This window comes from Strigops habroptila, chromosome 4, assembly GCF_004027225.2.
Source record: "Strigops habroptila isolate Jane chromosome 4, bStrHab1.2.pri, whole genome shotgun sequence".
Classification (NCBI taxonomy): domain Eukaryota; kingdom Metazoa; phylum Chordata; class Aves; order Psittaciformes; family Psittacidae; genus Strigops; species Strigops habroptila.
Window position 1 is genome coordinate 71,163,379 of NC_046358.1, and position 17,185 is coordinate 71,180,563.

A 17,185-nucleotide genomic window follows, 5' to 3' on the forward strand; every position below is an offset into this window, starting at 1 on the left:
GGCCGCGGCCTCCCAGCGGCAGAGGGCGCGCTCCGGGGCGGGAGGCGGTGGCGCTGCTGAGGGCGGGGCGGGGGAGGTGCTGCCGCCGTTGTCGCTGCCGCCGCCGCCGCTGTTGCGCGACTGGCTCGCTGGCTCCGCCTTCCGCGGCGCTGCGCTCCCGCGGGCTTGAGGGGCAGGTAGGGCCGCGCGGCGCGGTGTGTGTGCGCGTGTGCGTTTGTGTGTGTGTGTGCGAGATCCGCGCGGCGGGGCCCCTCCGCCTGAGGGGCGGTTCTCCGGCGGGCGCGGCCGGCTGCGGCCCTTGTCGGTTCCGCTGGAGGAGCTGGCGGCGGGCGCCCCCGGGGGGGGCTCTCCGGCGACGATCGGGAGCCGGTTGGCGCGAACAAAGGCGGCAGTGGCGGGCGGGCCGGGTGCGGTGCGGGGCGGGCGGCGGCGCTGAGGGGTTCACGGTTCGCTGGCGGGGGCCGCTCGGCACGCAAGCGGGCAGTTCAGGAGCTCGCCTGTTGCGCCCGGACGGGAACGAGCCCCGCCGCTTGGCGGGGAAAGCGGAGAGCGAAGCGCTGACAGCGGCCCGCAGCGGGACGGTGTCCGGCCCTGCTCCGCGTCCTCCCGGGCAGCCGCCGCGGCCGCTTCGGCCGGGACGAGTTTTTGGGGCGTTCTGTGCGCGCTGTAATTTGTGCTCGCGTTCATCCGGCTGAGGGGAGAAGCAACGCCGTTTTGCGTTGGTACGATGTGTTAAACAGTGTTCCCGGTGAGGCAGCGCTGATGTTGTAACAGAGTCATATATGTATTACGGGAAGCGAAAAAACAAACAAAAAACCAACCCCAAGACTGTCAGTTGCAGTCATTGAAGTCTATTACCAACGCTTATCCTGGTGTAAATTCTGTTGATAGATCTGGATTTATTGGTAATACGCTCATTCTGCTCAAATTGTGGATGTGTTGTAAGTGAAATGTCCAAGGGAACTGTAAACCAAAGTCTTCCTCCCTCCTTAATTTCCTAGGGAATGAAGTGACTATAGAGTGCCTTTGTGCTCTCCTCTTTCTTTCATGGTTTAAAAAAAAAATAAAATGTAGGCAAGCTATGAAAATAGAAAGCAAACCTTGAACAGTACCTTCTTATTTTGTGGGTAGGGAACAGGTGGGAGGAGATGCAACCGAACAGTTAAGATAAATAAAGAATGTGAGATGAAGAGTTGTTGAACCGTTGCTGTGTATTCAGTTTCATTTGTTTTATTTAGGTGTTTAATTTTGACAGCAGTCAAGTTTGTTTCTCTTTACAGAAATAAAAACTGAAACTGAGTTATGTCTGTGTTAAGTGATTTATTTCAGGTGACGTAACAGAATTGTGTGGTTGTGTCCAGAAGCATTAGATTAAGCAGAAGAATTAAAACGGTTGAAACGTGTGTCATGTGCTGCTTTCCCTGTTTCCCCAAGCATGTTGCATGTTTGAAATGCCTCATGTAATGGCCCAGTGATGCACAAGCGGGCTCATGGAATGTTTTGTGGTTTTGCTGTCTGAGGGAGATAAGTCTAAAAAGGCTTTGTATTAAGATTTCTATTTCCCTGCCTCATCTGGATGCCAGTCCAAGTCTGTTGTTTACAGTCTCTGTAAAGCATGCTTTAATCTGCACTGTAGTTTATTATCTGCAATTAGTCATTTAAACTGTCGGGGAGGTTAGGATGGGCAATAACACTGCTTTGAGAAATCTGCTTAGGCCAGGCTTGTTCTGTGTTGGGTGGGTGCTTGATGTTCAGTTTGATTCTTAGCTGGGTTGGAGCTGTTTTGGTCAGTGACTCCTCTCTAGGAAGCAGTTGGGGTATAGCTGCATGGGCATCATCTGTTCTCGTCTCTGCTGAGGTCAGGGTCTGCTGTCTGTGCTGCCTGGGTGGGAACCGTGCATATATAGAGAGCTGTCTGGATCCAGGTGCCTGAGCACATTGCGCTTGTTGCTACTCTTACGGGAGCAGGAGGTAGCAGCAGAGATGGTGTTGTGGTTTAAGCCCAGCCGGTAACTCAGAACCAAGCAGCTGCTCGCTCACTCCCCACTTCTTCCCTGCCCTGCTCCTGGGGAATGGGGAGGAGAATTTAAAGAATGTAACTCCCACGGGTTGAGATAAGAGCAGTCCTGTAACTAAGGTATAATACAAAACCACTACTGCTACCATCAATGATAATAATGATTAGTGAAATAACAAGGGCAGAGAATACAATTGTTCATCACCCGCGGCCGATACCCAGCCCGACCCGAGCAGCGATCTGGGCCTTCTGGGTGACTCCCCCCGGTTTATATACTGGGCATGATGTGCCATGGTATGGAATACCCCTTTGGCTAGTTTGGATCAGGTGTCCTGTCTCTGCTTCCTCCCAGCTTCCCGTGCCCCTCCTCAGTGGCAGAGCATGAGACTGAAAAGCCCTTGATCGGGGTTAAGCATTACTTAGCAACAACTAAAAACATCCGTGTGTTATCAGCGTTGTTCTCAGACTAAAGTTGAAACACAGCAGTGCAAAAGCTACTAGGAAGGAGAAAAGTAACTGTTACAGCCGAACCCAGGACAGATGGCCTTTCATTTTTTACAGGCAAAAGGGTTTTATACTGCCTGCCTTTTCTTTTATATTCACTCCTCCTGCTCTGTTTCAGTCTTCCCTGTTCTCTTTGCAGTATTCCTGTTATTCTAGCACCCAAGGTGTAACGTCTCTTTCTGGGGTACAGTTTTGCCATGTGGAAACATTGGTGAACTGTTTGTGTTTTCATTTTATAGACAGACTTCTGGTTTCACAACTTCTGATTGCTGATCAAAGTTTTGACATGTGATGCTGTAGATGATGAGTTAATTTTTGTCAGAATTGATATAATATTTTGAGCTTGTTGCCTTCTCTCCTGCCTCTGTCATGAAGAGGGGGAGAAGGCTAATGCTAGAATACAAAAGGGATCTCTGTGCTCACAGTTATTTTCACTAGACTCGCACCAGCCAAGGGTCATAATTCAGCTGAACCGCTGAGGCTGGCAGAGATCTATCAGCAGCAATCATGGTAGCATTTTCAGTGTGCTTTGTACTGTCCAAGATCTAATTTGAGATTCCTGTAACCCAGTAATTGTATTAATAGTGAACTCAGTGATGTATGGCAAAGGGATATGCCTCTGTATCTTAAAAGAACGTGTCTACACACTGCACTTAGTTTTTAAGTTTTGGTTCTGTGGAGAAGGAAGTGCAGCGAGGACCACTGACATCCAATTGTTTGCAGTATTTAGGCCTGAAGGTGTAAAGAATGCTTATTTGAAGTATTTATAATAGCTGAAACCATTGATGTCAATAATGAACAATAACAGAATTACTTGGTCAGATGAAGCTCAGTAATTCCCAGTGGTAGTAGTTCTCGTCCCCCAAATAATGTTAATGAATTTTTCTCTATTCTCTGTTCATCTCTGCATAAGCTGTCTGCACAACTGTGTGCAGCAGGAGAAAGGATCAGTCCTGTCAAGTTCCCCGTCCTTTGGGACTGAGTTTTCAGCTGGGGGAACTTATGTGCCTGGCAAACTGTGATACTTGCTGCCTGGATTTGCAATTTAGAAATAGAAAGACTAGGCCAAAGTTTTAAGGAGTGTGACCTTCCTTTTCAGAATAAGCAAGGCCTGTATTCCTTCTACAGAAAAACTCAGTTCTCTGCATTCTGTATGAATTTATTGACTTGTATTCCAAAGATCAGTTCTGCTTTGCAAGATGGTCTAGCAGTTGTTGTATTCAAAGCCCTTGTGCCCGAAAGATGGTGCCAGGCATATGCTACATGTTGTGCATATCCGTTAAAACTTACCTCGAATGCTTCGGGAGTGCAACAGTCAGTTCTGCCCATGACCTTAATTACTGACACATTAATCTGCTTTCTTATTTTTTCATATCCCATACTATTTCCTTTCCCTTTCCTTCCCATTCCCTCTTTCAGTGAATTGCACAGGGTAAAACAACAGTATAGGTTTTGCTCTTCTAGTAATAGTTACAAGCAGCATAGCAACATTTTAACTTTTTTAATATATGTACATATGTATATTTGTTTTAAATTCTGTCCCTGCAGATGGAGGAGAAAAGCTGTTGCTAAATAGGTGGGTCTTTTTACACTTTGAAAGTGGATGGCATTAAAAATGAAGATGTGATCGTTTGCCTTGTATATAACTGAGTTGAATGTGTTCCTGGTTGCTCAAGAGGATCTAAGGATAATTTGGATGGGAGAGATGCTGTTAGAGGTGCTATCTGAAAAAATTAGCTCTGAAAAAATCATCAAATGTTGGGGCAATGTGACTGTCAGAGTATGTTAAGGAAAGATAATTTTTGCCTGAACATTTTATGGGTGCAAATGAGTAAGTAAGAAAAAAATAGAAAACGGCTTTGAGTAATAAATTACACCACTCACATGTTCATCACTTGCTAGCTATTCTTTTATCTGCGATGCCAGTTTGTAATGTTTCCATTAACTTCATTGTTATGGAGAAATTGGATCTGCAAATCCTCAAGTTTCAATATATCATTTATTCTTTAATATTTATACTAGAGGTGATAAATATAGTTGTTACTGTGTTGGATGTTATTCATCTGTTTGCAAGTTATTGGTTGGAGTATTGGACTTGCTTAAAATTAGTAAACCTTATCTTAACACTTGCCCAGATCCTGATGTATGGAAGGCTCTTGTGTTGGCAAGGTATTACTTTGTCAGTTGTTAATTCAGGGGACTAAAGCATGTTTTACATAGCTTGCTTATTGTAATGGGAAAGCATATGCTGATATTGCTGCTGTCTTTGGTTAGTGTGAAAATTTCTTACTCTTTGAATTCTTAAAATGTGAATCATGAACATGTAAATAAAAAATACTCAGATACCAAATCAATTTGCCATTTATATTTAGATTTTTTCATAGATATGCTATTGTTACACATTAAAACATTTATCTTATAAGTCTTTCATATATATGCCAAAAGCACAGTATGTATTACTAACTTGTGAAACTGAAAAACAGTTACAAAAGGTGTTCATAGTTATTTCCTCTTGGAGAATACATTACTGAGTGCTATTTATACACCTAAACAAGCTGTATCTGAACAATTCCTGTCAGTAAACTATTGTAGCTGCCCATGATATTTATCTACAGGCTTAATTTATTTTTACTTTTTCAAAACTTGTTGATACTAGATGTCTCGGTGAGAAGTGAGGTGAAATGGGGACCTTGGAGTACTTCCATTAATTTGCTTAGTGACCTGAAGAAAATTACTCAGTTTCTAATGCCCATTTCAGGAATGTGCTACAATAGGACTAACTCTTTGTCACTTGAAAAGGTGTAGGCTGCATATGGTTAAGATGTTTTGGAAAGGTTTACAAATATTAGATCTGAAAGCTCATCAGATTGTTTCATTATTCCAGATCATTCGGAGAAAGCAGGGTATCTTCTCCAACCAGTTTCTGTTCTCAGTTGGGATTTTGTTGAGTTTGCTGGGGGTTATTTTGGTTTTTGGTTTACTTTGTTTTCATTCTTCCACCATTGAAGTGAAATTGTAACCTGGCACAAAATACTGGCTATTTTTAGACTAACAGGAATGTACTGCACACAGTCCTTTTAAAAAAAAAAAAACCCAACTACAAATTCCTACAAAAAGTAATTTTCTTCAGAAAAAATACATATTTCCTCAAGCTAAAAGCCTTTTTCTAAATTTCAGTGTTTTCAGAATAAAACTTTGTCGGACTGATCTTTGTTGTAAAAAGAAGTTGTGTTCTTACATTGCAGTTAGTCACAACTATGCAGCTGTGAAGCTGCATATGCAGCTGTGCAGACTTAATAGCATTATCTTGAAGGTTATACAGATGGTTTAGTCTGTTTAACTTGAATATTTGTAAGTCCAGTAAGTGAAAGACATGAAGGAAAGAAAAAAAAAATAAATCACTGATTCAGACTACTTAAATTGGATTGAAATGTCAAGCTGATCAGTTTTTCAAATGAAGTAGGTAGTCTGCTGCTGGTAGTTTCCAAGGTTTTCACCTTGGTCAATTGGTAGACATTATTAAAGCAGTAATATTTTGCTTCTAGTTACACCTTAGTGGTTGGGTGGTGATGAGAGACTCTAGAATTAGACCTAATGGTAGTTTTTTTTGGATTTTATTAATAAACATACCAGGTTCTTGAGTTTATTTCTACTTCAGCAAACAAATAAAAGAAGTACAAGGCTGTTAAAAGGGGGACAATGTGGAACCTTAGCTTGGTTTAGCAGTAATCCATGCAATCTGCGCTTGTAATGTGGTTTAGTTTCGCTAACATGACTCTGCATCATCGAAAGTAAATAAGTGGAAACCTAAAGATAAAGTAGAAATTGGAAGACATGTTTTCTGTAGAAGTGTTGTGTAACTGGGCGCTGACAGAGGAGGTGTTGGTTCTGACCTGGGGCTTCTACCTATGTTGCTGTGGGAAGTTCAGTGTTTGTCTGAAGTTTCTTCAGAGTGTGTTCTCTGAAGCTGTGGTACAGTATCATCTTTGCATGATGGACTTAGTGCTGATGTGAGGTTGGGTCTTTCTGGTCCAAATGCAAACTGCTGTATATTAATACCATTTATCTTTCTTCCTTTTTGAGGAGTTGCATATCCGAAAAGTGGATGTTCAGGATAACATGTCCAATGTGTCGGAAGAGAGAAGCACTAGACAACAGGACATTAAGAAGGGACTCCAGTTTATAGAGTATGATTTTGTGGTTTTATTCTTGTATGCTTATACATGTATATACATGAGGTGGATAGCTCTGGGAAAGTCCTTTTAATATATCACCAGTGGAGGAAGGAGAAAGAGGAGGACCTGTGTTTCCCTTCTGAATATTTGCTAACACTAATATAGAAATGGGGAGCAGTCTTGGAGAAAAGACAGAACCCCTCGTTGTTCCAAAACAGAGCAGATTGAAAGTGGGAGGGTATTCCTTTTCTGCCTTTGAGAGATACCAGCACTGAATTTTTCTGGTGGGTGGAAAATGTTGATGGCCTGAAAATCCACCTTATACTTCTGGACAGCTACACATAAGACTAGGTTGCTACTGAAAGGGATGAGTTTATCACAACTACCTAAATGTTTCAACACTCCGGAGCTAAAAGTTAACCTAGTGAAAAATTATCTTAGTAGTTAATTTTCATTTGTGCCTATGCCAGATTCTTCTCAAAATGATCCAGGACAGCTTAAAATCATTGCAAAATTTCACACTAATTCACTGCTCACATAAGGCATTCTTTAAAAAAAAAAAAAAATCCAAAACAACAAAAAACCCCAAGGAAAAGAAAACTGCCCTTTTAAAAATCATTTTGAAACAGATTCTCAGATATGGTAAGGGAAAGGGTTCCTGTTTTTCTTCCTGACAAGTTAGAAGTAAATACCTTTGTTCTGTGCTAGAGAAAATCTGTTTTCTGTCATACAAAAGAACTCTAAGAATTCCTGTAGTATCATTGGTATGGCTTAATTAAAATTGATGTGTTCTTTTGACAGGTAGTCTGTCACTTGAAAATACTTACAAGAAGACTGCAGTTCTCCTCATGTATAATCTGTTTCTCTACAGTGGAGGGGAGAAAGGAAATTGTTTTTAAATTGAGGTTTTAAAGCATTCAAAACCTTAACAAATTTTGAACAGCAGAGTTAAGGCTGGCTATGTAACTTTAAAGGAAAATGAGTCATCAGTAATAAGAAAACACAGTTGTTTAATCAAAATTAATCTACAGCACTCCCCCCTTGTTCAGGGCAGGCAGTAGACAGCGTTGAGAGATTTGCCTGTTGCAGCAAGTGAGATGGCTTTTAGTAAGAAGCAGTATTCTCCAATGTGATCGTCTTTTAAGCAATATGTATAACAAATGCTGGAATTTCTTTTTTCTAGATCTACTTTGCCCTATCCAGGGACGCAAGAACAATATGAGGTAATGAAATTACTTTTGCATTTCCAGAGGAGTTTTTGATGTGGGCCTATCTTATTTTATTTGTTCTTGGTTTTAATCATTTAAGTAATGATATAGTATGAATGGTAATTTGCAGTGTCTCAATATTGGAACAGGAGGACTACTTACTTTGTGATACAGGTGTTCAGATATTTGATGCCCATAATTCACTCCTGTAGCAGTTCAGATTAACTATTTCTCTGTTGGTGTTAGAGATGAATTTGGGGCATTCATTGGATAAAACAATATGCTATTCTGAGTAAAATTTAGGGTAGCAGAGCAAAAATGAGATAAGAGGACCTCAGTCACATAAATCTTCAAAGCATGCTTTGTTTCTGTACATGTTGTTATTTTGCATAATTTTTTACTTGTATTTTCAGGACTAATCTTTTTAGCATTTTTATTCAATGGTAGGTGGTTTCATTGGATTTGAGAACATATTAGATAAAAATCCAATCTTTCACATTTTACATTAAAAAAACATTTAATTTGCAACCTTTATATACTAGTGGTTTGCCAGTTGCTATGGCTGCTACTTACTTAAAAGAATCTATGGAACATATATGTCTTTTTTTAAGTTACTTATACAAAGTAATTCTTTTATCAGTAGTTCAGCTGCTCTTTTATTTACTTGTATTGGGGTGTTGAGTATTAGAGATTGTCGTGGACAAACGTCAGAAGAAAAATACTAATATAGACAAAAGTTTGGCATTTCATTTTGATTCCCTGAAGACACAAGTATAAATTTTCTATTTAAAAATGTGTTTGGAAACATGGAAGATAAACAATAAAGCTGCTGCTGATGGGTGTTTCTTTTCTTTGTTCCAGTTATTTATACGAGAGCTTGTCAGAAATCTTTTTAATGAGGGGAATGATGTATATCGAGAAGGTGATTGGAGGGGATCACTGAGTCACTATACAGAAGCTATAAACATAGCTGATTATGCTAATTCTGAAGAAATCCATGTTTCTGATGATATTTTAGAGAAGCTGCACGTGAACAGGATAGCATGTTTTTCAAATATGGTAAGCTTCTGTTTAAACTGTATGATTTCTCTAGAACAGCGTGCTAACAGAGTATGAGGACATAGAAAGTTTCCTAGTGAGTGAAAAGCTGTTGGTGTTTGGTTGAGAACTGGCATGTTTCAAATCATCATTTTGCCATACTTATTAATATCTTCCTTTTACGAGTATAATCCTTGAGATATTTTTGGTTACTAATACTGGAATATTAATATAAAAGAGTCATACTAGGCTTGGAAGTTGATGGACCAGTATTTTTATGCATTTATACTGCTGATTGCACTCAAGCCTGCTGCTTTCTCTGTGGAATAAGATGGCTCTTGTGAAAGATCTAAATTGTCTTCATAAATGTCACTGGATTTTACATGAATGACATCCCTGCTCATTTTTAATTGCATAAGCTGACTTAGCAAAACTCATACTTGCAGTGTGAGTGGCCTTGCTGCATATTTTACAGTGTTTCAGTATGTTTATGTAATAGTTTCAATTCAGTGTTTTGATGATAAATGTCTGATTAATGCCTTTTTTCCTTTTTTTTTTTTTTCTTTTCCTCCTCATAGGGATTGCATGAAAAAGTTCTAGAAGACTGTGAAATAGCATTAAGATTGAATGAAAACAATTTCAGAGCTCTCTATAGGAAAGCAAAAGCTTTGAATGAACTGGGAAGGTACAAGAAGGCTTATGATGCTGTAGCAAAATGTTCTCTTGCTGTGCCACAGGTAGGTAAATTATATATTGATGATTGTTTTTAAATATTTAATATAGAAAACAAATACTTATATCAAGACCATTGAAGGTTTTTTGCTTTTGTTTTTTTAATACGGTATTTTTTATTCTTCTAAGAATTATTTTTTGTAATGGAAGTGAAGACTGGCAGCAGAGGTTATCATCCCCAAGCTCAGTTTGTTGTGTTAACTTTAAGCGAAAGAAATAGTCACTTTGCAGTGGGGGTCAAGTGCCATAAACTTTTGCAATAAACACTGGAACCACTGAATTAATAATTTCAAAGTCTCCACAGTCAGAGGTATACTTACAACATAAAGAGAACAACCACTCATAATTATAATGTACAATATTGATTCCTTTGAAAACTGTATTTTAGGTTTCCAAGCATCTAGTAACATTCTTGCCTGTGCATTGTCTTCATCTCAATCACTTGCTATGCACCTCTACTCTTAGGCTATATCTATGTTAGCAAGCAGCATGTGGTATAGTAGGAGAGGATCTGTAAATTTAAATGCTGGTCCTGAGGATCCCATGGTTGGTTGTGGTGGTTTTGTTTGTGTTTCTTTTGGTGTGTGTTTTGGTTTTGGTTTATGTGTTTTGTTTTGGTTTTTTTTTTTTTAAGTATACTACTACAGCACTTTCAATTTAGTTTCATCCAAAATTAATCTAATTTGACTCTCTGAGACCTTCATAATGCAAACTAAAATGCAGTGAGTAAGGATGATACAGAGATTTCATTTCAGAAATGCATTTCAAATTTGAACTAAAATGCTGATGAAAACTTTACATGCTTTGCTCAAAATAGACTGGTCACAGGACAGAATATTATATCAAAATTACAGCTAGACAAACTGTTGAGCATAGGTTTATCTCTTGATTTAGAGAGGGTTTCAGTTGTGTTTCCAAAGGCATAAGTGGTTTATCTGCATGTGTAACATTGGACTTTGGATTTTCACTTTGCACCTCTAGATCTGAATGTTTTCACTTCAGATTTATGTGCCTTAATATAAGTTTTATAAATAGCTTTAGAAATAGCTTTTTCTAGCTGTAGGACGCATTCTGAAAGCTAAATCTTAAAATCATTTAAATGGGTAATTATTATAACTATAGGACAGAGTGAAATATGACCAGGCTTTTAACTCAACTTTTCTAATTGTATGATGCAATTACTGCCAACATACGGAGTTGCCATTAAATATTCAATAGTGTTATGTAGTAGCTGACATTATGGTAATCAGAAATGTAGCTCTCAATTTGTGTAAAAACAAACCCCACCCCACCCCTCATCCCCTCAAAGAACAAACACCCTCCCCAAATGACCAAACGAAAAATACCCACCCACAAAAAACCCCACTTCTCTGGTTTTGGAAAAATCTTTACATTATTTTAAATTCAGTTAAATGAAAGAGAAGGATACTGTCCATTTTCTGGCCCCCCCCCCCCCCCTTTAATTCCAAATATTTTGGAAGTTTTGCTTGAGGGTAGTTGTATTTTTCAGCATTAGCTTGCAGTCCCATATGTTTGTGAAACAATAAAGCTGCATTAAGAGACATTCTGCACATAGGAATATTGCAGAATACAGACTGAGATGTAAACAGATGTCTTGACTAGATGACAATACATGTAAATTATGAAACTTTATTTATGTCTTTTAGGATGAAAGTGTGATTAAGCTTACCCAGGAACTAGCTCAAAAACTAGGGTTAAAAATAAGGAAAGCATATGTAAGAGCAAAGGTAAGATTTTATTTTAACATTGAGGTTTCCCTGTCTTAATAACCACTTTGTATTTAATGAAGGCATCTTCTCATTGCAGCCACCCTCCTCCAATTCAGTTTCTAGCGACGTATCAACTCAGGTAAGGTTTTACATGCTCAAAGTGCAAGCTGACTTTAGAGTACAGGGAATAATTGTTTCATAATTTCACGATGATGAAGTGAGAATGGTGCAACTGACATTTTATGTAAGATGCTGTTATTTTGGGCTTTAGGGTTCTGTTGATCTTTGTGTTCAGTTTTGCTGTATATTTAAGGCAGACTAGGACATAAGATTCAAGTTATCTTTGTAGAATAAATGTTAGCTAAAACATTAAATGCAGTGCAATGAATATATTTACTTTTAAAGCCTTGAGGCAAGGGCATAGTTAATGTGTTGATTTATTTATTTATTTCACTTTGTTGACAGTTATCAAAGTGAAGGGTGCTGCGATAAAATCCCTTTTGATTTATGCATTTGTCCAAATACGACCTTTATTAGCAGGTGAACTTGCATTTATCTTGCTATTTGTAGTGTGTCTGAGCAGCAGTAATGAAGAGGAGCTCATCTTACAGACTTTTTTCACGGGAGTGTAGACAATTTAGCTGTAAATGAATGAGGAAATGTAGGAACAGCTCATTTAAGGCCCTGTTTAGACTTTTTTCATTCCTTGAAGTGGTTGGTTGCAGATTTTTAGTGACCCTGTGAGTGGATTTCAGTCTGCAAGTGGATGCTTTGTCTAAAAAAATCTCTAAATTCCATTGGACTTCACAAATTTAAGATTTTATAAAATCTAAGTGTGAGGATTTACATTCTTAATCTGTGAATATTTATTTGAAGATTTTTAATGGCTCTTGTGTAAAGTGCTGAGAGGTATTTTTTTTCTCACTTACAGAATTCTTCTTCTGTAGAAGATATTGAGTTAGGTGAGTCTTGTGTTACAACCTAGGAAGCTAGGTACGCCATGCATATATGTTGTATTTGTTAAGAAAATTCATCTTGTCATTTGAAAAGATCTGTGGTAAAAACTCTGATACGTTTTTCTCTAAAACTACATATTTAAGTGACTGAGCAAATTTCCTTTCAGTCTCCTCAACTTGATATGATTGTAACTGCTCCTATAGCATTTGTCTCATACAGTTCTCTCTAACTTGGAAAAATAGGGAGGGGAGAATATGGTAGAGATTTAGTGGAGTATCAGGTCTGTAACTTTTCCTGTCTTTTTTAGTTTGAGTAATATATAAACACTTGAGATACAGGTACATGTGAACTGGAAGTTAATGGAAACTGAAAGTATTTAATGTGGCTTTGCTTAAACATTCTTCATGTTTCTCCACTCCCTCACCCCTCAGGGTAAAAATTATGCGAGGTATTTTTACATCTTTGAACAAAAGTTCCAGTCATTCCCATCTTACCTGTTTCAGATTTATCTGACCAGAAGCAAGAGATGGTTTCTGCTGCTTCTTCAACAAATTTTGAAGTGTCTAAAGTGTCATCAGTACCTGTACCATCTTTATCTTCTATTATGCCTCTTCAAGTGGAAAAGGTTTCTTTGCCATCTGCAGTGTTGGCAAATGGAGGGAATGTTTCTTTCTCTATGCCAGAAGCATGTTTAGATTGTGGAGATGGAGATATAATTATTGGGGAAGAACTTGATGAATTACTTGATTCTGTGCCTGATCCAGATGAAAGTGTAATGGTAAGGCTTTGTTTGTTTTCATTTTCAAAAGATTGTCCTTGTGAGTAGGTTCTTGTATTTTTATCAAGTGGGCTAGCAGTGAAATGTGAGTTACCTTTCCTGGTTACATTGAGCTCTATGTGTGCACAGTCAGGTTGATTTTCTCAGGTGCAGAGTCTTGCAATTGTGGCTGTAGAGGTACCAGGGCCCAGCAGAGCTCCAGGGACAATTACATTGCTTTTGTGTGATGGAAAACCTGAGTGAGGTTGCTGAGGGAGGGATACTACTTCAGAACTACTGCTACGCTATTACCAGTACTACCACAGTGGGAGGGATACTACTTACAGGAAAGAGTGACATAGACATTTGCAGTCCAGGCTAGTATGTTGGGTTTTTTGGGAGGTGTTTTTGTTTTCTTCTGTCAGGGTATTTTTGATGCAAATAAACCCTCTCAGAAGCTGAGAGTATGTTGGAGTGCTGACCCTGTAGGAGTAGAAACTGTAGTTAAACATATGCTATTAGGCTTGCAGGAAAGTAGTACTTGTGCCATGGTCTTGTAATGCATTCACTAGTATCTCTGCAATCAGAGCTTTGTCCAGATCTACCTCCTGGATAACCAGAAATAGTTACACCATCATGAGTCTAATTTTTAATACTTTTTAGAAGAGATTATTAATTTAGGCACATGAAGAGTTGTTCTTAATTACACCATCATTCCAAAGCTAGAACAGACTGTGAAGCATACAGAGTTCCTCAACTATTAGTCAAAATGAGAGCTCTGATTGATGAGCAGAGATGTGTGAACTTATTAGCAAGGTTACTGACTGTCTGCTGTGGCCCTGTTGGTCATTTTGAGCCCTTAGTATTAGTATTGTAATGTTAAATGAGGCTGTGGCATATTTAATTCTTCATTTAGTTGTGATTTCCTCATTCAGATGTGGATGCAGTTGGAAATCTTAAAAAATGCTTGGACTTCTAAATTTCTGTTTTATGCACTTTGTTTTGTAGAAAGTATTTTGGAAATGTAGCAAGTAATTACTTTTAAGAGAGCCTAGGAAGTTTGAAAACAAGGAGGAAATACAATCTTCCAAGATTGACTGCAGTCCCGTGTAGTGTAGAATCTTGAGTGAGTTGTAGGCTGACAACTTGGGCAACATAGGGAATTTCATGTTGGCCAGACTCTGTGCATATGTATTTGTTCAACCTCCAGACAAGGAGGGAGCCTCTTGGGATGACAGAGAGAGGGAAAGAAAACTCCCCCACTTGATATGTCCTTAGCAGAGATGCACAGAAGGATAGATTATTTTTCAGAGGTGGGTGGGAGAAGGTGATCTGCCCTTTGCAGAATATGGTATCATTTTATTGTTTCTGAGGATTTATTTCAAAGCTAACTCTTTACTGTACTGCAATTGGAATTCTCTTTATTTAGAAAAAAACTCATGTTAATTCCTGACTCTTCCTACTCTTCCCTCTTGTTTTATATTTTTGACATAATTTGGAAATTTAGCTCTGTTCTGATTCATGAATAAATCCAAAACTGTTAATAAATTAATAAACTTCAGCTAACTGAACCACTGAAGAGGTTGATTTGCGGGTAATTCCTTGCATTAGGACAGGTTTAGAGTTTGATCACCGTAGTTCTGTACTGTGCTGTACAGAACAGCTGTACAGAAGTGCACTGTAGCTCTGTTCAGTACTACAGTACTGTAGTGTGCCTTTTATTGTTGCTTTTCAGTAGGTTTATAAAATACTATTGCAGATTGTGTTCTTGAGAGGGTTTTTTTCCTGTGTGAACATTTTTCTTTAAATTCCCTTTTTTCCAGCAAACTGCAGGAGTCAGAGGACCGATTCCCACAGGGAGCATGGCTCCTACTGTACCTTTCTCTGCCTCCTTGTTAGGGACGCTACCAGTTAGTGCAGGATTTGTTCCTTCACCTTCCCTTTCAGAAATCTTTTCACAGCCTTTGGCTTCTTCACTGGAAAATTTTTGCTCACCATTAAGCACCTTTTCAATCAGTGACCCAAAAAGAGGTAAGAAATGAGTCTCAATATTTAACCTTTTATGATGATAGTTGTGCATGAGCCAACTGGCTGCTGCTTTTATGAGTTTTCACAACTATTCAGTATTATTTAACATTTAAATAACATTTGATCTGTGCTCACAATTTTTGAGAGTATTGATAATCAGCATTGGTTGTACACAAGAATTTATAAATAAAGCTTTTGTTTACTTGGGGCCTGCATAAGTATGTTCCAAGCTCCCTCTGTTCAGTTTTTACTGCATTTATTGTGCAAGTTACTTGTTTCTGGTGAATAAGTAGGAAGGAGGAACCATGTACTTTCAAACTTTTTTTTTCCTTTAAACAAAGGTGTTTTTACAGCTTAAACCATTTCTCATGATTTAGCAATAAACAAGAATTCTAAAAGGCTAATAAAACTGTGTGTGCTCTGAAAAGATACCAGTCATACATGTTTGAATTCAAACTCTGGGGACTGTTACTATGTAGTGAAATCAGGTATGTGAAATAACAAGATACAAACAGTCAGTGAACTAGAAACGATGAAATGATGTTTTGTCTCTAGTTACTAGTCTCACAGGAGCATGGTCTCTGTAGAACAAAGCCAAATTCACAAAATAAAACTAAAAATGGAACAATCCTCTTACCCCTCTTTCATCTAATTTTTGATAGGCAGGTATTGCTTATCTAGTGATCCTTCTTGTACTGCACAAACAGCTTCATGTTGCTTCAGCTTATGCCTGTGAAGCTACTGTTGATGTTTATCAGATGGTTATATTGAAGATGATTAACTAGTAAGTTTTCAGCCCAGATGTTTACAAGGGGCTTTTACAGAATAGAAAGCATAGTCATAGCAAACAAAGAAGCCCCTTTGGTGTTTGTCAAAAAACCAAACCTTTGATACTTTTACTTCTCAGGAATGATAAATAATTTTTTGCGTAGGATATTTTGGGAACTGAAATAAGTAAAACTTCTTTGTATTCCTTTAGACCTCTCAAGTTCAGCTTCTAGAGATGGAACACCAACACTTAGCAGCAATAATTCCCCATTGTTTGTAAGTGGTTTTTCTTTCACATTAGTTCAAATGTTAACACCTTGAAGGCTTAAACTAAGATCTTAGTTTTCAGAGTAGAAGTTTCTATTTTTTAAAAAAATGGCACTTGTACCATTAAAATGTGATTCTGGCTGGAAAACAGTTGTACAGTAGCTCACAGCAACAGTAATTGAACACAGGAGAAAATCTACAAAGCTTGTTCTATAAATGCAAACCTCGACTACTGTCATAGCCGCTTTTCCATTCTGAGGAACTTGTAAAATACTGTGGAAGTGTAAAATAACCAACCTAAGAGAGAGGAAATCTCTTATGATCCAAGTGCCAAATACTAGGAATCCTGGAGAACTGTCCTAGTACAGGAGCAGAGCAGAGATTGCCTTGTGTCTGAGAATCCGTCTGGTCTCCGTATTCTAGTCATGCTGTATATTTTCAATCACGCTGCTGGCCATTGATTATGTGGGGAAGGGTGCTTGAAGGATTGCATCCTTGTGAGCCAGAATGGAGTAATAATTAGCCTGTTCTTCTCCCTGTACCTGGTTGGATCTTGTTATATGCTTAGTCTGTGCTGGGTATATGGCTTTTGTAAAACCTCTGTGTCCCCTTCTTAGACCTGTGGTTAAATTTGTATTTTGATTTTTTTTTTTTGTGTGTGTAGTCTTTCATATTCACTAGGTTAAATTATAGTTGTAGATAAATTATATGGATCAAGTAAAATATGCTTTCTTCCAACAGATAAATGGCCCTAGTAGTTTGTTTGGGTCTGAAAATTACATGGGAATTACAGGCCAAACTAGAAATGACTTTTCAAATGTTTTTAGCAGTGCAACTGCTAATATACCTGTATCTTCAGCACTTGCGGGAAGAAACCCACTAGAAGGCACACATGAGCTAAGACAGGCCTGCCAGTTATGTTTTGTCAAAAAAGGTAAGGGGCTTCTGGACTCAATTGGGTTGATTTTTAAAAAATAGAAAAGCATACATTTAGAATTTCAGTG

At 38.6% G+C, this 17,185-nt stretch overlaps 1 protein-coding gene across 4 annotated transcripts in view; it reads left to right on the forward strand.

Moving 5' to 3' along the window:
• The first annotated feature begins 63 nt into the window (after positions 1 to 63).
• ZC3H7A (zinc finger CCCH-type containing 7A) overlaps positions 64 to 17,185 on the forward strand; it is a 29,824-nt gene continuing 12,702 nt past the window's right edge. For 3 of the 4 annotated variants that reach the window (XR_003990902.1, XR_003990903.1, XM_030482365.1), the window contains exons 1-12: positions 64 to 176; positions 6,605 to 6,708; positions 7,880 to 7,919; positions 8,766 to 8,963; positions 9,521 to 9,679; positions 11,342 to 11,422; positions 11,502 to 11,543; positions 12,336 to 12,366; positions 12,865 to 13,139; positions 14,942 to 15,149; positions 16,126 to 16,190; positions 16,923 to 17,115. Coding sequence is in view for 2 of the 4 variants with exons in the window: in XM_030482365.1 (XP_030338225.1) it covers positions 6,641 to 6,708; positions 7,880 to 7,919; positions 8,766 to 8,963; positions 9,521 to 9,679; positions 11,342 to 11,422; positions 11,502 to 11,543; positions 12,336 to 12,366; positions 12,865 to 13,139; positions 14,942 to 15,149; positions 16,126 to 16,190; positions 16,923 to 17,115 (1,360 nt within the window). In the remaining 2 variants the exon portion in view is untranslated. The remainder of the gene's footprint in view (positions 177 to 6,604; positions 6,709 to 7,879; positions 7,920 to 8,765; positions 8,964 to 9,520; positions 9,680 to 11,341; positions 11,423 to 11,501; positions 11,544 to 12,335; positions 12,367 to 12,864; positions 13,140 to 14,941; positions 15,150 to 16,125; positions 16,191 to 16,922; positions 17,116 to 17,185) is intronic. The other variant, XM_030482366.1, reaches the window with a different exon arrangement.